The sequence below is a fragment of the Labrus mixtus genome, chromosome 5 (assembly GCF_963584025.1).
Source record: "Labrus mixtus chromosome 5, fLabMix1.1, whole genome shotgun sequence".
Lineage (NCBI taxonomy): Eukaryota > Metazoa > Chordata > Actinopteri > Labriformes > Labridae > Labrus > Labrus mixtus.
Window position 1 is genome coordinate 31095762 of NC_083616.1, and position 23546 is coordinate 31119307.

General features: G+C 41.2%; 4 protein-coding genes and 1 long non-coding RNA gene across 9 annotated transcripts in view; 2 read left to right on the forward strand and 3 right to left on the reverse strand.

Moving 5' to 3' along the window:
- osbp2b (oxysterol binding protein 2b) overlaps positions 1-23546 on the reverse strand; it is a 337585-nt gene that overhangs the window by 248197 nt on the left and 65842 nt on the right. The window lies entirely within an intron of this gene.
- tcn2 (transcobalamin II) lies at positions 468-4496 on the reverse strand. Its single transcript, XM_061039291.1, has 10 exons — positions 4336-4496; positions 4004-4071; positions 3406-3595; positions 3150-3319; positions 2562-2714; positions 2165-2337; positions 1890-2064; positions 1478-1658; positions 1072-1190; positions 468-822 (listed from the first exon to the last, which is right to left on the reverse strand). Exons 2-10 carry the CDS (start codon positions 4059-4061, stop codon positions 761-763), a joined length of 1281 nt encoding a protein of 426 aa, XP_060895274.1. The 5' UTR covers positions 4062-4071; positions 4336-4496; the 3' UTR covers positions 468-760.
- Positions 5338-10989, forward strand: ccdc117 (coiled-coil domain containing 117). The gene is made up of 6 exons (XM_061039300.1): positions 5338-5605; positions 5812-5932; positions 7491-7538; positions 7648-7938; positions 8692-8838; positions 9830-10989. Exons 2-6 carry the CDS (start codon positions 5838-5840, stop codon positions 10062-10064), a joined length of 816 nt encoding a protein of 271 aa, XP_060895283.1. The 5' UTR covers positions 5338-5605; positions 5812-5837; the 3' UTR covers positions 10065-10989.
- LOC132974946 (uncharacterized) lies at positions 6036-6984 on the forward strand. The gene is made up of 2 exons (XR_009673160.1): positions 6036-6383; positions 6516-6984. It is a non-coding gene; the product is annotated as an uncharacterized LOC132974946 (long non-coding RNA).
- Positions 10904-21827, reverse strand: si:ch211-102c2.8 (trichohyalin). 2 transcript variants are annotated; one of them, XM_061039257.1, is made up of 24 exons: positions 21050-21827; positions 19539-19616; positions 19339-19434; positions 19103-19210; positions 18924-19005; positions 18557-18695; positions 18339-18431; positions 18139-18251; positions 17966-18014; positions 17742-17861; positions 16980-17087; positions 16691-16882; positions 16377-16451; positions 16106-16207; positions 15845-16027; positions 15627-15758; positions 15294-15526; positions 15067-15193; positions 14883-14966; positions 14565-14782; positions 14376-14402; positions 13742-13817; positions 13458-13655; positions 10904-12020 (listed from the first exon to the last, which is right to left on the reverse strand). In XM_061039257.1, the coding sequence occupies exons 1-24, from the start codon at positions 21522-21524 to the stop codon at positions 11961-11963; spliced, it is 3168 nt and encodes a 1055-aa protein (XP_060895240.1). In that variant the 5' UTR covers positions 21525-21827; the 3' UTR covers positions 10904-11960. The 2 variants fall into 2 exon arrangements, with proteins under 2 accessions (XP_060895240.1, XP_060895241.1); XM_061039258.1 differs by lacking the exon at positions 14376-14402.

The window sequence follows — 23546 nt, forward strand, 5'->3', positions numbered from 1 at the left end:
AACATAAATGAACTTTAATTTAATTCATGTTTGATTGTTATAAATTACGACGGAGGATTAGGGCCACGTTAAAAAATAAAAAAAAATATATTTTTTTTAGATTAAACTCGTAAATTTACGAGAATAACGTCATAAATTTACAAGATTAAAGTAATAAATTAACAACTTTAAATCGAAATTTACATTTTTTTTTAATTTACAAGATTAAAATCGTAAATTTAATTATTATTTTTTAATGTGGCCATAATCCTCCGTCGTAATAAATCACCTTTTTATTATCAATGTATTTATTAAATCAATTAAAAGAAGAATTCAATGTTCCAAATAAATATAATTAAAAACACAGAGTACTCTCATTATAGTCACATTTTTAATAGAATCTAATGTGTCGAGGCTTATCTTAAGTTTGGAAACAAAAACAAAACACTTTATTTAAAAAAGCATTCCCAGTTTTTATTTGTTTTCAAAAAGTGCAATTACGCCACGCGTTACATTTAATCAAACATTTTCACAATCCATGATTTTAGATGAAAGTGTAAACGATGAGGTGAGAGTATTCACAGCAGATTCTCTTCAGTTTCTTCTAAATTTGACTTTATTGAAGCCTCAATCCTTCTTGAAATGCTAAACCCTTAAGAAGCCACAGAGACATTCATTCACAACTGATAACAAAAAAAACTATTGAAGTATAATCACAAAATATAACAAAACAAACGTCAAACTGATCATCAGACTCTGCTGCCTCTTCAGCGTCGCGCGCTCAGTAGGTCGTGTTTCTGATGGTGATCTTTTGAGGCGCCTCGATCTTGTAATCACTCACACCTGAGGGAGAAAAAAATTACATTTTTACATTTTTATTTTAACAAGGTAACAATTAAAGCGACAGATCAAATACACAAAGATAAAGATATGGTGTTAAATCTCAGATAGGACTTTCACACTTGCAGAAAACTCCTGAAAAACTCCTGATATCTCCAGGAGGAGCTGAATGTGTGTCTCAGAACCCTAGTATTCTAGTGTGTGTGTGTGTGTGTGTGTGTGTGTGTGTGTGTGTGTGTGTGTCCTCCTCACCCTGACTGAGAGCTGTGCCATCAGACGAGAGGTGCCAGTATCTGCGGTCGCTCTGTCTCGCCTGCTCTCCGTTCACTGCACTCAGGAACGGTCCCCACAGGCTGGTCTCCTTCTCAAACCTGCAAAACAAACAACAAATATAAAATTAAAAAAAAAGGAGAAATGCAACATTTTTTTGTTTCAAGGAAGGCAGGCAAATCTATCTGTAAATATTCTGTCTGACAAATATTTGTGGTTCCACTTGTTAGTTCATGCCTTTGTAATTGATCGTGTTTCTTGTATAATGTTGGTATGTACGGCCGCTCATTGTCAGACACTTTAACCTCGCTGCTTCCTGTTTTGTCAGGACGCTCTGGAAAAAGTCATACAAGTTTTTAAGAAAAAAAGAAACATTGTATGAACTCACGTGAAGCCAACGTTTTTCAACAGGAGAAGTTCAAGGGCCTCCAACAGTGAGCCCCCCTTTGGCACATCCACGGAGTAAAGGGCCGCCGCCCCGCTGGACGTCACCACCTCCACCGCCACCGTCACTTTGGTATCACTTGGTAACACCACCACAGGATCCACGGGCTCCAGCACCAGAGTGCCTGCAGGAAAAAGAATGTGTATTAACCATGGACCAAGCGACAGCCGTCTGAAACAATTATTTAGAGCTCCCCCTGCTGGTCGGCTGCAGTACTGGTCATAAACGCGGCTTCCTCCATGTTAACAGATGGGACATGGGCCAATCAAAATGCACGTCTTAACACACTGACATCATGAGAAAATAAGCCACACAAGACTTTAAAATGGATTTTAAAAAACAATGCTACACAAACCGTCCTCATCGAGGCACTGCTTGCTCTTCACACTCAGGTACGACTTCTGGTGCAGAGCGGGCAGGATCTGAGACACGGCCATGGGGTTCTCGTATTTGTTGCCTCTGGCGTCTGTCCTTATGGCCTCCATCGAGGCAGCGCACTCTGCGACTTCGCTGCCCATTGCCAATAAAGCCTGGAACAAATGAAATGAGTTATAAGCGGAGTGGCAGAGAAATACTTTGATCTATCAGACAAGAGGAGCTGAAGACGAAGAAAAAAAAAAAGATCTGAACTTGAACTGCGAGGCCGGTGCTGAACTCGTTGCCGATGTGGCCGTCCGGCCTGCGAGCCGCCAACAGCTTCTGCTTGATGGTAATGAGAGCGGCGTCGAGCTCAGCGGCGTTGAGCACATGAGAGCCAGAATCCTTCACACACTGGAGAGCCATCCCCGCCATGGCGTAGGTATCTACAGAGAGAGGGAAAGGTTATTTATATTTCAGCAACGAGGCCATTCAAAAGGTGCTTCACACAGGAAGTCAAAAGCATGAAGACGAAGGGAAAGAGAAACACATTAAAAACAGGGTTTGTCATTTTCTCCTGATTCACTTTTAAAGAAAATTGTGGTTATGGCAACAAAAGTTTTTCACCATCGTCATCCAATGTGATCTGTTAAGGACAGACTTTACTCACCGGTGCTCTCTGAGTCTCCGTGTCTGAAGCGTCCATGTTCTGCTGCCTTGATGAGTTTGTTGCTGACATGGTTGTTGACCCTGATGCCGGTTGCACAAAGAGCGAGCACGCCCAGAGAGTACTGGTAATAGTTGGTCAAAGGGCGGTGGCTGACTGCGTAAAGACCAGAAGCAATAAGAGATTCTGAGAAAATGTGACTTCAAGACATTATTAAAACTTTATTCTCTCCAATGTCACGATCAATTTGAAGCTTGGATAGAAACAGTCAAAAAAGTTTTTTCTCAAATCTTATTTGGGCTTAAATTAGCGAAACAATAATGTTTCAGATTTACAGTATCTGTTATATGAAGAAAACACTGTGAGCCTTTGCAGGTTACATAAATACTAAACATCTCAAACTGACATATTTCTTTAATTTTTCATTCATAGTCCAAAATGCTTCACCTGGATTTAGAGTTTTCTTAAATGTTCTGTCTTAAGAAATATTCTAGCCACATAAACTCTGGCCTCATGGTGACTCACAGGTCTTAACAGGATGGTGAACAGTTTTTTTACGACATGGCCTCCAAAAGGTCAAAGACAACTTACAGCCAATGTGCTCTTTCTCCAGTTCCATCTGCTTCTTCAGGTGTGTCAGCAGCTTCTCCCTCTCCTCGCTGACGGCGAACGTGATCGTGTTGAGGTCGTAGCAAGACGCCTTCAGAGCCAGAGTGTACAGCGCTAAGAGGCCGGTCACCGCCCGGTTGTTAGAGAGAGAGCTGAGAAAAAACACAGGAACCTCACAATGAAATGTGTTGTTTCAGTTTAGCAACACTGAAAACATGAGGCTGAATCAAAGGTGTACTTTTGAAGGTCATTGTGCAGGTGATTCTTCAACATGTTCAGGTGTTCGCTCTCCTTGGCCAGGTTGTGGGAGTTGGAAAGCCGTAAAGCCAGGTGCACGCTGGGATTGGGGAGTCCTTCTTGTCCCTCCAGAGACCGAAGGAGAGTCTTACTGAGTGACAGGAGCAGCTCATTGTTGGATCCTTCAGAATCTGCTTTAAAATATTAAAATACATATAAATGATTATTACAGACATAAAAAACATTGCAGGAGCGTTCTCCTGCTGATATCAACGTGAACTTTTGAAGTGTGGCAAAACCACAACTGCAGCTTCAGCAGTCACAAAAACAGGAAACCAAGACTGAAGGGTGTTTATGATTTAGAGAAATGTCACAGCCACAGGCTACACATGTCGTAATATCTCTATTTAATGTTTCATCCTGATTAATGAAAACCAAAGATGTGTCAACCTCTGAGATTTCACGATTACACAACTTCTGTCAATATGAAGGCCACTTCAAATTCATGATTGCAAAATCAGTGAATGTCCAGACCAGTTCAAACAGATTTAGTAAGAGCAGGTTTTTAGTGATGAAGTAGCTTATCAAAATATACTTACCACATGGTTTACCACAGGTAAAAGCCAGCAGGCCTGTGATTATTATCAAAGACAGCATGTCGGATGACCTGCTGGGCAACACAAACAGTGGAAATAAATCAACAAAGTGTTGAAGTAACAGATCACACATTCAAGTCAGAGCTGAAAACATTTTGTTTGTATAAAAGTTTTCAGCTTCTTAACAAAGCTGAAATAAAACAGATATGATGAAATTGTCATTAATGTTAAATAAATAGGACTTAACAATGTAGATGAAAACAGGTCGTTGTTAAAATATTGTAGATAAACAGATGTAAGTGTTGTAAGTCCAGAGAAACTGCACAGTGACTTACTTTATCAGAGAGAGTGACTCCACTGTGAAGAAACAGAGCTGAGTAAGGAGGTCGATGGCAGAATCAACAGCTTCTAGTAGTTCCCTGTCACATGACTTGGTTTTTTTTCTGTGATAACAAAGCGATGAAAAAGCAAAACGGTCCCTTTAAACACCAGCTGATGAACGGAAACACAACAGGAAGCTGGAGGAAGTTGTCTTGTCTACTGCCTGTACTCTTTGGTGTTACGAGCCGCGTTCACTTGCTCTTTGGATGCTCGGAGATTCTATTATTAAATTTTCCACCTTCGATGTGTCGCAGAGCTTTAAGTTGTCAGCAAAGAGAAATAGTTGTGCTTTATTTCCTATAGCCCATACATACTCTATGTGAACTGAAGCAAACAGTCAACACCTCATACAACCAATTACAACCTGCATAGGAACACATAAGCAAAATCGGTATGCAATATATTAATTCACAGAAAAAGTTTTCAAAATATTTCTATTTTTCAGCATTTTTCTTTTCCAAATTCGGCCACTCGGTAAGTAAAGTACCAACATTTTCGAAGATTGAGTTGCATTGGCTTTAGGGGGCGTTTGCATAAACTTTATTAATTGAGAACTAATTTTTCCGTTTTTTTTGTTAGCTCTTGAATGCGCTTACTCTACATACATCGTCTTCCGTTGGTTGCTCTAACCTAAAAAAAAAAACGTCAAACTTTGTGTCCGCAACCCTTTTTTAACTATAAACTATTATTTATACTATACTTATTTTATTATTATTATTTATTATTATTATTTTATTCTTACTTTATTTATAATATTATAATTATTTTTACAGTCTATGCTATAAACCCATAGTGTTAACACAACAAAAAATCTCATGTACATTTATTTAAAATATTTCGCCGAGACTTTATCGCCAGAAGACTGTAGTGAGTGAACCGTTAGTCACTCGCTAGTAACTCCATTTCCCATAATGCACCTGACGTGACATACGCACGTTCTAGAACGCTTTGAGACTTTTCTTGCGCTCCTCACTTTTTCAGAATACCTAGCTAACTCAAGCTAAGCCCAGCCTCCCTTTCCTCCGCAGGGGACCGTCATTTGGAGACTGGTTTATGTTTGTAGGCAGTGTCGTGTGAGTTTAGTTTGACTTGAGGATGTAAAGCCGAACGCTGAAGTGTTATTAATCATTGGGGATAATTCCGAGTGACAAGTCGATGTGTTGGGAAAACAGCTAGCGAAAAATATCAACAACAAAACAACGAAGGGGCAGGGCAGCTACACAGGTCTGTGCGTAAAGTAAAGCTGTGTGTTAATCCGCTGTTTAATAATAATACAACACTGTCATTGTAGCTAGCTAGCTGGCAGCTGTCACATATTTATAACTTCTCCTGCGTCATGCAGGTTTTCAAACAGAACTTTTATCATCTTACTGATCAGTTCTGTAAGTCATTCATTTACTGGACTGACCTGCATCCCTCTGCTCCCACAGGCGCTGAGCTGGGCTTTCTGCCAGACATGTATTCATTTTCAGGCCCAACAAGCCTCCCTGAGTTTGACCTGGGACCCCCCAGCACGTCTGGACACCTGCAGAGAGCAACGAGGTCCAACAGGTATGTAAGGGGGGCTGAAGTGAAGGTTGTCATGACAACTGGATTTGAAACTTTGATACAATACTAATACAAATCAATTATTGAGATAAGTTGTGCAAGAAGATGCAAAGCCCTGATATAAGTTTTTTTGACTGTGTTACGGTCTCGTAAACCAACATAAGAAGACGCCACACAGATTGAAAGTTATACCCAGAGCTTTATTTTAACAAATTCTCCCCCAATATTTTCAAAAAGATGAAGAAAGATAACTAAAGGGACTGGAGACCCCATCCAAAAAACAACAAAAGATGGGAAGGTGCTGAGCAAACCATGCAGTGGGCCGTCGACCCACTCAGCACCTCCGCCATAAAACTACCTAAGAAATAAAACTCACCTTAGAGAAGGCAAAAGACAGAAAACAGGACTATCCGAGATCTCAAGCCCCAAACTAAAATAACAAAATCCAGCTACTGTGAGTAAAAAGTTCAAAAAGTCCTTGAGTTTGATGAAGTTAGAGTAAGAGGTGAGAAATAGTCAAATGATTGAAAACGAGCCCGTTGGTCATGGCTGCAAAACATATGTGCTGCTATCGTTAACAAAAAAGAAAATCTCTGTTTGGAAAGAAATGAACACCTAGGTGGGGGAAAGGATAAAGTCAGATGCCCAGAGAGCGTGTGTGCCTCGTGTCTGTTCTACCTGCTCCTCTAAATTCCCCAGAGAGACAACAGCATGCAACAACTGTCTAAATTACACAAATACATTGGCAACATTTCAATACCACACAAATACATCTGTTTCCTCTCATACTAAAAGGATATGCCAAGTATTTAAATAAAAATTTAAAAAGTGAACCTGTCCTCAGAGCTGTAGGAGACATGAACGTAACTTTTTGCATAGTAAAGGAAACACTCGCACTTCAACCGCTCCACAGGTGGAGGTCGGTGCTCTCAGAGAAGGACGCTAGGCTGAATCCAAAGAAAGTACTCGAGCACACAAATCACTTACGGCAACTTATTGAGGTGCAAAGGACTTTTGAACACACACTGCGACTTCCTCACAGATAGACTTTTGCACCTTTTTGAGACTGCAAAAATAGGATTTAAGAAATGTCAGTATTTCCCGACCTGTGAATTTGAAGAGACCACAGCTGCTCTCTCTTCCTCAGGTGGCAGCTTTTAGTTAAAAACAATAAGACAGTGGACCTGTAGGTGTTTAAAAAAGATCTATTGATCATTAAAATAACAAAAGATTGTATCGTTTTAAAACATGTGGTGTCAAAGATTTATTAAAGTATTGAATATTTGACATACTTAATTTGAAGGTTATAATTCAGTCCATAAAAATATCAAACAGCGTGCACATCAGAATAGTTGAGTACTCGGTGCTGGACAAAACACATATCCAAAGACGGGAAGACAAAGTCTGCACACCAGAAGCTGCTCCAATGTTTCAGGTCCTCACCCTTCATCAGACATGAACATGATATGATATAATTCAGTCTGAGATACACTGGAGCACAATTAAAATATGTTTTCAACCTCGTCTGAAATGCTGCATCTCTGTTTCCCTCCTTCTGTAGCTGGGAGACTAGATGCCTCAGGAAGCATCGGAGGAGAAGTGATGATGAGTAAGTGAGAGATGCACAGGAAAGATGATCCTACCTAACTAATTTGAATATATATATATATAGTGTGGTCACCAATGAATCATATAATGAATATTTAACGTTTTTCCAGGGGATGTAGTGCAAAGAGGAGGAGGTTAATGTTTGAGGCAGAACCGGACATTTCAGAGAACTCAAACACCAGCAATCAGCACGACTGGCCCGCAGCAAACAGCTTCTCTCATCCGTCTACACAGCAAACCAGCCCTGCTCTTCCACAGCCCGGTCCAGAACCTCAGAACGTCACTCTGTCTCAGCCCTCCACTTTGCCACAGTCCGACTCTGCCGAGGCCCGACCTGAGACGGAGAATTCCTGCATGGAGGTAGAGGCCGCTCAGAGGAGACTTCGGGAGATAGAAGACAGGTATGTAACATTCAGGCTGTGCGGGACGTTGCAGATATCTCTTGACTAAAATCCAACATCCACTGAAATCTGTTGGACAGGTTAAAGAATTGCAAAAGGAGTAGAAATGCAAACTGTACCAGTTATTAGACATCCTGTGTGAACAGAGGTGAAGAGGCTGTGCAGGAAGTCACTGCAACACCTGCTGCCGATTCGATCCAATTAGAAAAATAAATGTATCCTGGTAGGATGGTGAAGTTCTATCAAATGCATAGATTAAGAGTTTAGGTCAAAATTTACTGAAGGGTAGAGCGAAGAGAATATTTTAATTGACATATTGTTGACAATATAATACATTTATTTCCAATTTATGTTGACAAAAACAGCTTGTATAGAAAAGTACTTAAATACTTTTCTAAACAAGCTGTTTTAAAATAAAACAATCTCAGTTCATAAACTTTGAAACACATTTCAAATCTTCAGTCATGTTTTGAACCAAAAGCTGTCACAAGAGTAACCCTTACATGTCTGTACTTAACCAATGTATTTGTGCAATGTAGACGGTGTGTTTTAGTTTCCCTGAATTGTTTTGGTAATTAAAAATGAGAACTTGACAAATATTAAGAGCCTAGCACTTCTATTTTTGTTACCATGACATAGAAACAGATATCAAAATGTGGATTTTCCCTAGAATCATATCAGAGTTTCCAAGTCTGATCTGTACTAATGCCTCTATTTCTTTTTGTGAATGCTGTGATATTTGATGTTTCATAGAATAACACTGGAGGATGACGATGAGGATGAAGACCTGGATGTAGAGCCAGCCCCCAGACGGCCGATGCTGGTGATCTCCGACAGTCTGAAGGAGGGTCTACAGCGCGGCATCAGCGACATCCTGCCGCACACTGTCGCCCAGTCTGTGTATGTGTCATGTTTAATTCTTCTTCCTTTGATGAAATCTATCCTCCTAAGCAGGAATATTAAGAAAAAAACTTCTTCAGACTGTCCTCCACAAACAGTCCGACATTCCCGAAACAACATATTTAACAGTATTTTGAATTTATTTGCTTTTCACTTCATTTTTATGTAAACAACTGTAGTAGAATTCAAGGATTTTAAACACAATTTTGACACTTACAGAGCGACCAATCTTTGAAAAAAACAAGTGAACAGCCATCTCTGTGGTCTAGATGGAGTTTAAAAAGTCTGAACTTTGTCTTTTTAACTGAATGTTTGACCTTTAAAATCTGCCTTTACATCCATGGAGAGCTGAAATCAAAGTTGTTTTGTTGCCTAAAGCCGGGCTCAGTCTACAAGATAATCGGGCCGATTCCCCTTTCCCGACGATCGTGGGGTCGTTCCCGACTCGTGGCTCCTCATAACTAATTACCTGCCCGGATTATCTTGTAATGTGAGTTGTATAAAGATCCAATCCAAACATCCTAGATCTGCTCAGAGGACATCAGGACGACCTGATATACATGTATATCAAACATTTTTGATATTTAGGATTTAAAATCTTGATGATTAAGTCATGAAAAGGTCTGGTGAAGGTCGTGCATGACTACAAAAAAAAAACAACACCCACAGGCTGCTTTCTCGATGCCCAGCACGGACAGAAAAGCCAGACAGCTTGAGTGCAGAGAAAATGGAATTCCTAGCATGAGATAAAACAATGTATGTGGTATAAAACCATTTTAAACACATAAACAAACACACATACGGTCATTGTTCTGAACCGTGTTTTATTCTGAAAATTAACCGAATGTTTTAATATTGTTTCGGTGTCTGACTTCCTGCCCGGCTCAATCTTTTTTGTGGTGAATCAGCTCACAGGCATCTGGTGGAATACTTTGTTGTTTTTAACATCTATATATTTTCCTCACACTCTTCTTCCTCCTCCTTCTTTCAGGAGCCATTCCTGCATGGAGTTGGTGTTGTGGCGGCCCCTCGATGATCCCTTTTGTCGAAAGCGAAAAGTCTCATTACCAAAGCCGCGTAAACAACAGACAGTGACTCTGCAAACGCCATGTCCGTCTCCCACCCCTCACTGTTCCCTGGGCCCCTCCAGTCCACCTGCAGACACACACTCTCCTGTGTACAGCTTTCCTGTGGTCCACTCTGGAGAGGAGGATATGGAAATGTAAACGTGCTCAAAGACTTGAAAAGACTAGAAGAAGACTCGGAAACACTTGAAGTTAGTCAGTTTGGCATGTTGGTTTTTCTTAAACATCGTTTGCTGTTTTGAAGGTGTTTGTAACAAAGACTTAGCTTTACAGTCCCTCGGTTTGGTGTCTTGAGTTGAATACATGCAACTATATCCAATAGCCAATTTTATACACTTAAATCTCTAAGGTGACCGTAATGAGCTCAAGTTCCTGTAGACCGTTTTATGTAACGTTCGGCATTAAGCGTTGCCCTTACAAATGAGGTAGTTTGTACATAGTTTTGTAAAAGCTTGGCCAACAAACAGACTGATGTGTTGTAAATATCGTTTGGTTAAACATCAGGGTAAAGAAAATTTAATTTTGTACAGTTTCTATGTTCGGCTTCGGCGCGTCATTAACACAAAAACTTTGCCTCAGTGTTTAAATATGCTGGCAGTGTGACTTCCTGCTTGCAGTTGTACTTGTGTTCTGTAAAATCTTCCTGTAAAGCTTAGCAAGTACATCATCTGTGAGCCTTGAGGAATTTGCCAAGAAGTCAATGAAAAGCACCTTTTTTTGTGATTTGATTGTATTTTAATATTTACATCGCCAGAATGGGAAACCAGCCATAGTGTTATTACTTTTTGGTTTTTAATAAACTCTTACATTGTCCCTGGAGGTTTGAGTTTAGCTAGAATAATCGTTTTGTTGAGCGAAGCTCGTCTTTTAATCATTACATTTGGTACATAAGGAAGAGCAGAGGCCCAAGGATTGACCCCTGTGGAACACCACAAATAATAAACATACATTAGTGTAGAAAACATCCAGATGAGTCTTAGTTTAGTTAAAGTTTTTATTTGACACAAACAATGATTAACTGTCCTATTTCATTTTAAGGTCGATTAAAGACAATCAATTGCCTTGACTGAGGATGATTTTATTTATCAGCTCAGCATTAGCTCTGAAATTTTAAATACTGCACTTTAAATCAGACGTTCTCAACTGGTGGGATGGGACCCAAAAGTGCGTTGCCAATGTGTGCCTGAAAAAAAAAGATGTTGCAAAAAGTCTACGATACAACTTCAAAAAGTACTTGTTTTGTTCTGTTACAATTTATTGCACCTGAAGTCTAAACTGCACTATTTTTCATGAAATAAATCTGAGTGATTGAACATTTCTGAAGATTTTCAGAACATTTGGGTCATGATTTCTAGTTGAGGAGGTGTTGGTGGGTCCCGAGGCTCCATCAGTTGAGAAGCACTGCTTTAGGGAAATCACCTTTTAAACAATCTGGCATTAAAGCTCCTGTGAGGAACTGGATCTGGTTTGAGTATATTTTTGGCGCCCCCTGTGGACAAAGCGGTATCTCATCTCTGTTTTATAGACAATCTGATCCTGTTCTCTTTTAACAGTCGAATGTAGCACTGGTCATTATTCATCTTTGCCATAAAAAATGTGGAAAAAGTATTTTTTCGCATGTCTGTTTCATAACAGGAGCTTTAAAGTCACATTCAGATGACCTAATTAGACTCATTCAAATGTTTACATCACATTTCCAATTCCCCTGACATATATATGGGACTTTAAATATTGTGTAAATTGAACATGCAGTTACACCGATGATTATACATGGGAACTCTCAGCTTTACGAGGTTTTTAGGTGACATAACTCACATGATCTCCAGTAAAATGTCACATATCAGTTCACTGTAACCTTGAGCTATAAAATCTGAGAGGAATGTGAACTTGATGACCAAATCTTTAGATGTGTCATTTGTCACCGTGACCTGCTATCTTCAGCACAGTAAATGATTTATTTATGTGGCCACAAAAAAAAAAAAAACTGCTTTAAATGCAGATTTAGAGAACATTATATCACAGAGAGGTTTCAGGTCCTCAGCTTGAGACCGTCCTGATCGACGACAGGCTCTGAATCCCAGAAATATCTTGAGTGATCTATGAAAGGAGACATCAGTAGAGGTAGTTACTGTATTAAGATAAGTACAAATGAAATGTTTAAATGATAATGAACACAGTAGCAGGCGGATTCTGAGGATGCTTCTTGGACAGTGAATGTTTTAATTAACAAATTAAAAAATTTCAGGATCGTAAATTCAGCAAATGCAAAGCAAGTTATAGTTTATTCATTTAATCCCCAGTTAGCACTAACAGTAATTTTAATGAAAACAGGGTTAAAACAGGTCTGAACATCCAAGACCTTTGCAGGTTATAACATCAACGTGTCAAAAAACAAACTTTGTTTTACTATTTTGAGAATTTGTTCATTACAGAATGGAAACCCTAGAAACGTTAGTCCTTTATCACTTAAATAAATCTGCTTTAAGTGATTTGTGTGCCTCGTGTACTTTCTTTGGATCCTGTCTATGAGAAGGAGTCCACTGAAGTATATTTTTAACGTCTAAGGTCCTTGTCTGATAGCAGCGACCTCCATTTGTGGAGCGTCTGAAGCGCAAGAATTTCCTTGTACTTCATTTTAATCCCGTCTACACAACAAAGTAATTTAAACTAATTTTACTTTTCATACAAGAAGGTGCTCTACGGGCTGTGGCGTTTTAACAAGAAGATCAGGGATGAAGAGAGCAGTTGTCAAACTTTAAAGACTGAGACTGGAAGGTATTTTTAATTTAGCTTCACAGCTCTTACAACGAGACCTCAGGACTGTTGCGTAGTTGATTGATACCTGACGGAGCCATCAAGGATTTGGTGGATGACAGTGGCAAGCGTCAGATGTGCATCCAATTGATCTTAAGATCAAATCCAACTCCTCACTTATAACTTTTTCATTGGTTACGGATGCATTCCTCAATAACAATCATTTAAGAAGCAAAATATACGAGATGCGGCTTGAAGATGGATGATGAAATGTGTGACAAATTCTGTGACGGAAACAGCTCTCCTGTTTAAATCTTGTCCCAACATAAACTTCTAATCAACTTCTCTGAATACTCGGTGAAAAAGCTTTTACTTTGAAATGTATTTTCAACCTAAAAATGCTTACTGGGGAATTTTTTAAAGATTTATTTTTGGGCCTTTAATGGAGAGACATGACGGTGGATAGAGTTGTAAATCAGAGGGAGAGAGAGAGAGGGGAATGACATGCGGGGAAGGGAGCCACAGGTGGGATTCGAACCTGGGCCGCCCGCTTGGAGGACTACAACCTCTATACATGGGGCACACGCGCTAACCACTGCACCACCAGCGTCCCTTACTGGGGAATTATGCATATATGTTTTAACTATCTGGGTTATGAAACCTGAACAGAAATAAGTGATCTGGCTCTGAGTATTAATTAAGTGCTTATTATGTTTGCAGTGCTGTTTGGACTGATAGAGGGGAGGGGGGGGGGTAATAATAAACAAACAATGTACTCACTGTTGTAAGATAGGATCCTGACAGATCTAAAGGGGTCGTATTGGAAGACTTCGGGGTGGAGGTGTAGGCCTGGTTTTCTACACGGAGCTGCTTCACTCTGCTCTGGAGGTAACGGAGCAGCTTAAATGAGGCGACGTCTGACGAGCTGTGGGAGGCAGCAACGTGGAGGGAGGGAGAGCAAACTGGAATCTGAACCTCCTGATGGGGAGAAGACACAGGTAAAGAGGTGATGATGTTAAAATGACTGAGCTTCATTTCACAAACAGGAACAGTGAAACATTTACGTTGGCACAAGGCATCACGTCTTTGTCCGGCCTCTTAGGTTTCCCCGGAGTCTCCTCTTGGGTCTTTGGTGTTTTTCTGAAAAATAAAAAAAAACAGACCTGCTTTTTAAAGGTTGTTAGCGGTGGATAATTAACATCGCTGCATGAAGGAGTGAGAACAGTTAAAGGCAGGGTTGGTAATTTTTGAAAGTAGCATTCCCTCAGTGCTTCGTCTGCACCCGCCCTCCCCTCTGTGCTCCCTCTGAAGCCACGCCCCCTCACTTACACGCACGAGCGGACCTCAGCTCATCGCTTGCATTGTGTAGAAACAACATCGTCTCATGTCTCATTCAGCGGTAAGTAGTACCTCGTGGCAGACATCGGTGGAAGTTTTTACAGGCTTACAAACTGCTACAGATGACTGCGTTCCTTTTTCAGAGCACACGAGTTATTAATTTCTGTCAGGATCTAAAGACAACTTCAACCAGAATCTTAAAAAGTGGATCTGGAGAAAATGACCAACCCTGTCTTTAATACAGGTAATGTTTGAACCATGTTATAAAATGCATGACAGTGAGTTAAGGTAAGATCATGCTCCTATAGGGACAGACAGTTAGTATGAAGTCTAGTCTTTATGGCTACATAGACCAGTTACCTGCCCTTTAACAACTTTATCTTGCACCTGTGGGAGAGAAATTAGAGCACACACTTTGTTAAAAGACAGGAGAACAGGTGTGCTTTGTTTATTTCTGACAGATAATAAAATCATATTCTGGGCATTTTTTCAAGGAAAAAGGCAAAAAAATTACAACTTCTTAAAATCCAAACAATGTTACTTGCTCACCTCTCCAGCTCAGATGTCAACTCCTCCTCAAACTTGCACGCCAGACGCGCTGCAGTCTGCTCCTTCCACTGAGCCATGCTCCTCTGAACCTGTCTGAGCTCCACGTCTTTGGCCTTCAGCTGTTTGCGCAGAGACGCTGCTGCTCCTCCTCCTCCTCCCTCAGCTCCTCCGTCACACATATGAGACACATTCAGACTGCTTAGCTCCTCGATGTGCTCCTGCAGACACAAAAACAAAAAACAGGACATGGGGTTGTTTTGTTTGTTTGTGGGAGTGGCACTGACATGAGCCGCACATACAAAGTGTGTCGGTTCAAACCTGAATGAGACGCTCCTTTAGTGAATCCATGGCCTGGTCTCTCTCCATTCTCAGCTGTTGCCTCTGTATACTCAGTTCTCGCTCCTGAAATAGAAAGACTTTAAAGCATGTATTCACGTGTACATTTATTGGGCTGTATTTGCAAACACCAGGCTCTCTGCAGTACTGACGATCTAAATAATACCTTGGCTTTCCTCAGCTGCTCGATGGTTTCTTTCTGTGTGTCAAGCTGCTGGTGTAGATGACGTATCAGGTGCTTCAACCGCTCTCTTAGCTTCTGCAGGTTTGTGAAAACCTCGGCTACTGTAGAGCTGCGCAAGGATTAAAAAGTAGTCTTCAAAACACTCTGAGTTGTCTGCGGTGTATCTTTAATAATCTGATATGTATGCACACTAGAGCAGGAAATCAAACCTGGGGGTTATTTCCACAGAACTTTGTTTGGCTCCACTCTGCTCCACTAACAGGAGGAGCTGTTGGCACTCCGCTGTGAGCGCCCGGGCACAGTGCCGTAACTGCTGATCCAGCTCAGCTGTGATTTCATGATGGCCGCTCTCCCTCTCTTTAAGCATCAGCCGGAGCCTGTCAGCCTCTCTCTCTGCCAGCTGCACAGCCTGCTCGAGCCGCTGCGCTGCCCTCTGATTCTCCTGTGACCACAGAACCAAAACCATGTCAGCTTTTTCCACTACACCAAACCTCTTTATGCGCCTGCAAATAATTGCTCTTGTGTTGTTCCGCTTCTTGCACCTCTGCCATCTGTGTCTGCATCTTCTGCAGCTCAGCCTGGTGCTCCTCCTTCAGAGATTTACAAATTACAGCCAGCAACGACTCGTGCTCTCTCTGCTGCACGCTGCTCTCGCTCTCCAACTCCTGCACCCGCTGTCAGGTGAAAAGAAAAATCATGCAAAGGCTGAATGCACATTTAGGAGTGTGATGTCACATGTTGTGGCTGCGTGTCACCTTACTGTTTTTAGCTCAAGCACTTTATGTTGAAGAGCCGATGTTTTGCTCCTCTCTCGCTGCTTCTCGCTCCGCATGCTCTCCAGTCGCTTTCTGTTCTGCTCCTCCAGGATCCCACAGTGCAGCTGCCAAGCTTCCACTTTTTCTGCCTCCCACTTCCTCCTTGCCTCCTCGACCGCCTCATGCACCTGAATGGGAGCACATACTGTATCAGTCAATCCCGTCAAACAATTTGTCATACTTTAGGCTGTGGATTATCCGAGCACCTTTCCACAGGCTTCCACACGCAGCTCCTCTTCACGGTTACTCGCCTCCTCCGTCTGCTGCTCCAGAGAATCCCTCAGCTTCCTCACCTCCTCTTCTCTGAGCTGCGAGGAAGAAGAGCATATGTTAACACCTAGTCCTGCGGCCTGTTTTTTACTTACAGAACATATCATTTAAATTGCAAAACTGAACTTAACATTCAATAAATGCAATATTGGCAGCGCTCGGTTTAAACAGCTAAACTCATCATCTTGTTCAGTGGAAGTTACTAACCTTGATCGAACTTTTCAAGGACTCAATGTGCCGTGTGAGAGAGACGGCCTTCTCTGCTTCACTCTGCTTATTGACCTGAGGACACATCAAAACGCTCTGTACTAAATCTGCACCGAAGAGTCAACATTTCAGTTTTGCAAACATGTCACATTTTGGATGAGCTGCACATGAGCCACAGCCAAATCTGCATTTCCCTGCTTCAACTGTGCCTCCTGGATTGATTACTCACTCACTTAATTACTCATTACTGAATTATACATTTGAATTAACGTACCATGCCTTGTGGACCTGGTGAAGTTTGCCACAGTACTTACCGTCATTCTGTGGACTTGCTCCTGGGCCTCTTTCAGTGCTTTAGAGTGCAGAGTTTGTAAGCGTTGTAGCTCCCCCTTCAGTCCATCTCTTTCTGCTTTAAGGACCAAATGTTGCTCCTTTAAATCCAGCAGCTGCAGCTCCCTCTGAGCCAGCATCTTCTCCAGGGTTCCCACTCTGATCCTATATTCTCCCTGCAGTAAAGAGATAAACCCAGAAAACAAAGGGATCAGTCAAAAAAAGTAAATATTAGATTATTTGGTGTTAAAATAGGATCTTATTATTTGCCACCTCCATCTGATCCTTTTTCTGTTTCTCCTCCAGACATGCACACCTGGTCCTCAGTAAGCTCTCTGCGTCTGTGACCCTCTGCAGCTCCTCACGAGTCTCCTCCAACTTCTGTGATTAGATATGAGCAGAGGAGGAGAGAGGATTTTACATACATGAAGAAACACCATCTTTCACACAAAAACAATATCTACAAAGAGAAAAGCAAAGCTACTGGTGCATCAATTACAGTAATATTTTTGCAACTTTGCCTCATAAGAAAATGACAATAGGCTCTTTCACTTTTTGATGGAAAACACACCAACCTGTACATACTGATCAACTTCCCCTTTGAGGTATTTTAAAACATGATCAAATCAAGTCCAAAAATTAAGCAAAACAAAACGAAAGCTGAAACGACCTCACAGAAATGTTTTGTAATGTCCTCATCATTTTGTGGTTATAACTGCATCTATTTTACACGGAAGCTCTGAGCGGACATGCATCTATACTTTTTATTGTACTCAGTTTTCCTGAGAACATGAGACACGTCTGGTTGTTTTCTAAAGATCTAGACTTATTTGTTTCATATCCTCCGAGTTGCAAAAGCACTAAACGATCAAGAGTTTGTGCAATGGCAGCATGGTATGAGGTGGCCTGTTACAGTTACCGGACTATTGTTGTGGTTTCTAGATCATCAGAAAGTTGTCCCGTTATCACAAGAAAACAAGATTTATTATCTCAAGATAATTATCGACTGAAAAAAAAGGTCTGAGAAAAAAGTACTTCTTGCATGGACTCCAGCTTCTCTCGTGCACGCCTCTGCTCAGCAAACAGTTCTGTTTTGGCTGAATCCAGCTGTCTGTCCATCTCCTCCCTCTCCAACACAGTCATGACCACACGGGGCTGTTTGTAGAAAAGTGGAGCAACAAAAAAAAGGTTAACAGTGTTGATAGAAAAAAATGAAAATGTGTGAACGACTGAGTGGAGATGTCTTCAATGTCTCTTACCTCGACTGGACAGGCTTTCTTCTGCCTCTGCAGCTCCTGCAACTGGCAACTAAAACACATTTAATATTGCATTACTAAAGTATAGGACTATTCTTCATAGTGCACAGGATGATGTAGTGTGATGTTAACATGCAGCTTTGTTCAATACAATCAGTAGGAGTTTGATTTTATACCTTATAGAATCTTTCTCTGCTCGGTGGTCTCTCAGAACAAACTCCAGCCTCCTCTTCTCCTTGTCCATCTTTGTTGTCTCTACTTTCAGAAGCTCTAAATCCTGCAAGGCATGCTGGGTAAAAACACCAATCAACTGTTATTGTTTTTGAGACTTTTGTAGACAGCTTTTTGATAAACTTCTGTTCATGCAACACTTTACCTTTCTTCTCTGTTGAAGATGGGAGAGAGCTCGCTCAGCATCTTTTACCTGAGTCGTCTTCAGCTGCAGTGACTCCTCCTCTTTCTGACATTTCTAAACCAGACACACAGAAACCACTTCAGTGATGTCTCATATACACGCATAAGAGAGGCTTAAATATTTAACACACCTCCCACATTAAAGGACGACGATAGTGGACAATGGAGACTTATTCTCACTTGTTGGAGTGTAGAGAGCCGCTCTCTAGTCTCGGCACAATCAGACTGCATCTTCTCTGAGCTCCTCTCAGGCCTGCAGCTCCTCCTCCAGTGATTCATTTCCTCATCTGTGTCCTTGTCCTCCAAAGAGCACACGAGTCTGCAAAATCATGCATAGCGTTTAAGTTGGAGAGTCACACACACATTGGTGTAGTGCAGGGCTTTGCTTTGTGACACATTACCCCCAACACCGACTTAAAGGTCACATATTATGCAAAATACACTACATCATAGTTTTCATTTAGAGTGGACCCGCTTCTTCAGGCACCGCTACACACACACGCTGTACACACACTGTGAAGAAAGTACGTTTTAAAATGTGGTTTACCTGTAAGTTTCTCTTTTATTACGCTGTGCTCTACGGATAGAGGAACTTCTGTTGTCTCTGTTTCCACTCAAAGAGCTTTGCACTTAAAATAAATAATGACACATGCAGTTAGATTTAAAGATTGGATTTTTAATACTGTCTGAATTTATAAAGGAATACACAGACAGATTAGTCTTTACCGGAGGAAGGTCGAGGATCACTGTCTTCCTGTGTTTGTGAGTCACACTCACTCTGGTTGCTACTGAAGTCATCCATGCCTGTGACAGACTGAATGAGAGAGCGCCATCCTGTGGAGGAACATATTAATGGTCCTTTTCTTATAGTTAATTTTCTCTTCGATTGTTCATGCTGTTAGCTGTTGTGTTAGTGGCTGTTAAAGAGACTTGCTTGCCTCTACATTAGTCGAGTCTCTCACCTGGGCGCCTGTGGATGTGCAGCCTGACTTGCTCCGTGCAGACTGAGTCGAGGTCGCTGTCAATGGACACCGTGTCAAAACTCCTCACAGGCACTCCTGTAAAAGAAACAAGCCGCCTACAGTCACAGTTTGTAGGATGTTTATGTCAGGGAGGATGAACAAGGCTGTGTCTGAGGGTGTGAGTAGTCTGTGCACGGTACCTGCCAAGCACCTGGCCTTAGGAGAACAACTGGTAGACTGTCGCTGAGTCTCATGTTCAACCTCTGTTTTAAAAGAGACTGAAAAATAAGTAAGAGGAAAAGTTTAAAGATGCAGGCTCGAGTGCTATGGAAGCTGCTATTTCAACTTCTTCCTACTATGTATAATTGCTGGTACAAACAATATGCACCTCAAGTTATAAAGGTTCAACTGACTGTATAGAAAGATGGACAACATGACAGATTTCTAAAAGTGAAGCTAAAACGTTCGGAGCTCCCCCTGCTGGCTGGCTGCAGTATCGCTCATTAGCTCCACCTCCTCCATGATAACAGATGAGAAATGGGTCAAGCTATGAAAACAAAACACATCACGTTTTGTTTGTTTTTTTAAACCTGGTTTCTGTCATTAAAGTTTGTTGTTATCATGCTGTTTGTGCCCAAGTGTTCAATTTTCGTCACTAGTCACACACGTCACTAGAGCAAGATCAAAGCAGCCATTACAGGGGGTATTTTGGCTTCATTTATATACAACAGGAGGAGGTAGAAACACATTGTCCATCTTTACATGCAGTAAAAGGTTAAAGACCCTTCAGAGCATGAATCTTTATCAGAGTATGTATGCTTGTAAAGACTAATGCTCACTCAAAAAATAAAGAGGGTGGGGCACAGGTAGGGTAGTGGTTAGTGCGTACGCCCCATGTACGGAGGCTATAGCTCGGCGGCCTAGGTTCAATTCCAACCTGTGGCTTCTTTCCTGCATGCCGTTCCCCACTCTCCCTCCCTGATTTCCAACTCTGTACACTATCTTATCTCCAAGGGAAAATACGGTCTGGGTGTTAAATTCTCTGCTCTCTAAGTATCTAATGCCACAAAAAAAGAAAACATAATAAGTGTTGGAGCTATTTAATTGTTAGTTTTGGTATTTAGTTTACTAATATTTGGGTTGGTGTTGTTTATTTAATTATTCTACAGGTTTTCTTTATTTAGAATAGATTTTGAGTGATATTTTCTTTTTGCTAGTTATTTGTTTAGTACATTTAGTTTTGCATTAGTATTTTTGTTTAGGTATTTTGGTAACACTGTGGGCACCAGAGGTTATTTAAGTAAGAGGCAGGTAGAGGACCAGCATGCACCTGGGTGGGCCTATGAGAGGCAGCAGGAGAAACGACTTTCTTTGTTCTTTTGTTTGCTTTCTTCAAATAAACCACCCAAAAAACCTGCAGATCTCTTGCATGGACATTTGATTATGTTTGATATTAGTTTATTTAGATTTATTTTGTTTTTGGACAAATAGCCACTACAATAAGTGTTTAATTTTCAAGATGCTCGGGTAATGTACCAGAGTGATGTTTAAAAAGACATTTTTGCATGGTATTAAAAAAAGAGTCAAAAAAAATCCTAGGGAGTAATCATCAGGGGAGCATGAAAGTCAAATGTTTTCTCTCTATCCTCATGTGTTCACTGCATGTTTGACATCTCTTCATCTGCTCAGAGTTTGTAAAGGGAATACTCACTGCTGTTATCTTCACAGCACCTCTCTTGTGTTTTGTATCTTCCTCCAGCGTCTGCTCTCTCACTGCATGACATATTTACTGCACAGCTGTCAGACAGACGTCTCCCCGGATCCTTTCTCTCAGATATCTTCTTTGCCTCAGAGTAGTGAGCAGTCTCTGTGTCTTTATTACTCCTCTCAGTCAGAGCTGTTTCTCCTCTGTCAACATTCAGAAAACCTTTCTGCTGTGGTTCATTCTGCAAAGTGTCACAGTCTGATATCTCCGCCCTCTCAGGCTCTTCTTCTGGGTCTTGTTGTTGAATATAACTCTCTGGAAATGCAAGTTCAACCATCTCGTCCCTGAAGCGTGTGATGAAGTCCTCGGTGCAGATGCTGTCTGAAGCAGGGTGGGTTTCTCCTGCCAGACCTCCGTCGTTACAGGTGTCACCGAGCAGCTTCTCGAGCCTCCACATGACCTGCTCCCTCTGAGACTCCATGTCCTCCTCGTCTCTTCTTCTTCTTCTGTCTGACTTCGGTTTACTTTCCTCAGGAGTGACAGGACCTCCCCAGCAGCTGGAGCTCCTCTCTAAGGGGAAGAGCAGAGGAGAGTTGGGGAGCTGTTGTGAACAGAGAAAGCTTGATTTGTTTATGACGGCTGCAGACAGGAGGCAGCAACTGTCATACCAACGAATAGATTACCAATCGCCCTTTTCTCAATCGCACAAAAGCTCCTAAAAATGTCCCCTTATCTTCCAGTGAGCTGCATGTGTGAACACAAACGACCACATTTTTCACCCCAAGTTCATCCGGACTCAAAGTAAAATGTCCACAAGAAGTTCAGATTAGCCGATGTGAGAATGAGCACATAGCCCTTTCCAAACGTGCACTCCTACATTTTTATTTAGAAAACTAAGCCAGCCTGCCCTTGACATTTCCTGAGTGGCTTTACACATGTGCCTCACAGACAGAGAGGAGGCAAGGAGGCGGATTAGAGTCAGGAGTCTTAGGAGGCAAGACATGACAGAGGACGCCACATAAGTCAGAGTGTAATGTTTTACCAACATATCAAAGATGGCAAAAGGAGCAACAGAGTCCTCCTTGATGTAATCACAGTAAAAAACGATTGAGTGGAAAAGATCAAACTGACAGGCAGAAAAGAGTATGAAGCAGATGTATCATACGCACAGATATCACACCACTCGCAGGATATAAACTTCATCACCTCTGTCATCATCATCTCACCTCGACTTCTTGTAGAAAGAGGGCTCCTGATACACGTTTACATTTTATTCATGTCAATTTTTGTAAACAAACCAACATCAGGATGACACAAAACCCTGCTGGCAAAAAGTTTTTTTTACTACTCTATCAATGAAAGTTATTTCTCTAGATTCAAGATTCAATTTATTTTTACTTCCATGATATACTTTACTCATGTTTTTTATGTCTTTTAAATTGACATTACTTTGTACAGCACTTTGTACAACTGTGGTTGTTTCTAAAGAGCTAAACAGATAAAGTTGGATTGGATATACTGTCAGCATCCATGAGAGCAAATTGTTGTTCTCCTCAAACACATAAGAAGAAACAAGATGTATGACAGAGACAGGAAGCTAGACTGTGAAAAACAAAGGGCCCATGACAGAAAAAAACACAAACCGTTAAGATCCAGTTATTTTTAAGAGTTTAAAAAAAAAAATAAAACATAAAGAAAGTGCTGGTGCGTTGGATGTAGTAGTGCAATGACGTAAAGAATAACAAACTATAAAAATACACATTTCCGTAAAGAATTGGCTTTAAAACAGCTTCAGGTTTTTCCTGTAATGAAGCTCATGTTAAATTGTTACCTGATGTTATCTCCATCGTCGGAGTGTGTATCAAATCAAGAGAAGACATGGGAGTGTCATTTGTCTGAGTTGTACTTCCAAGGCCAGTGTCTTTGCTCAGAGATTGACTCCACCTGAGAGGAGCTAGAAAGACACACAAGCAAAAAAATGATTATCTCCAGGAGGGGATAAGAACGTGATATTAGGTGTGTGTTACAACTTTAAGTATACCTGTATCACTGCAATCACAATCCCTGGAAGTTGCATGACGCTTCTGAGGCTGGACCTGCTTCAAAAAACAGCGTTCACTTTTTTACAAATACATGCAAGCATAAAAATCGCTGGAAATCTGATCATCACAGACCTGCAGCTGTCCGAGCTGAGCATCGAGAGCATCCAGGAGAAGGTCACAGTGGTCCACTTTGAGAGCCGGAGGTTCCAGGACAGAGATGTTGTCATTATGATCTGTGAAGGCAGACAAAACAAGTACATGAGAGTGGGTGAAAGTATTCATAGATTATTATATGTAGTGATGATAAACCTCAGACCTGTGTAAAGGAGCGTATCCGTCTCTTGTGTCTCTCTCTGCACTCTGTCACAGTCTGTTTCGGTCATTTCCTGAGGCTGGAGACAAATGTGCAGACACTCAGCAGGATCATAAAAACACAACGTCCCTGTTTGTCTACCAGTGGT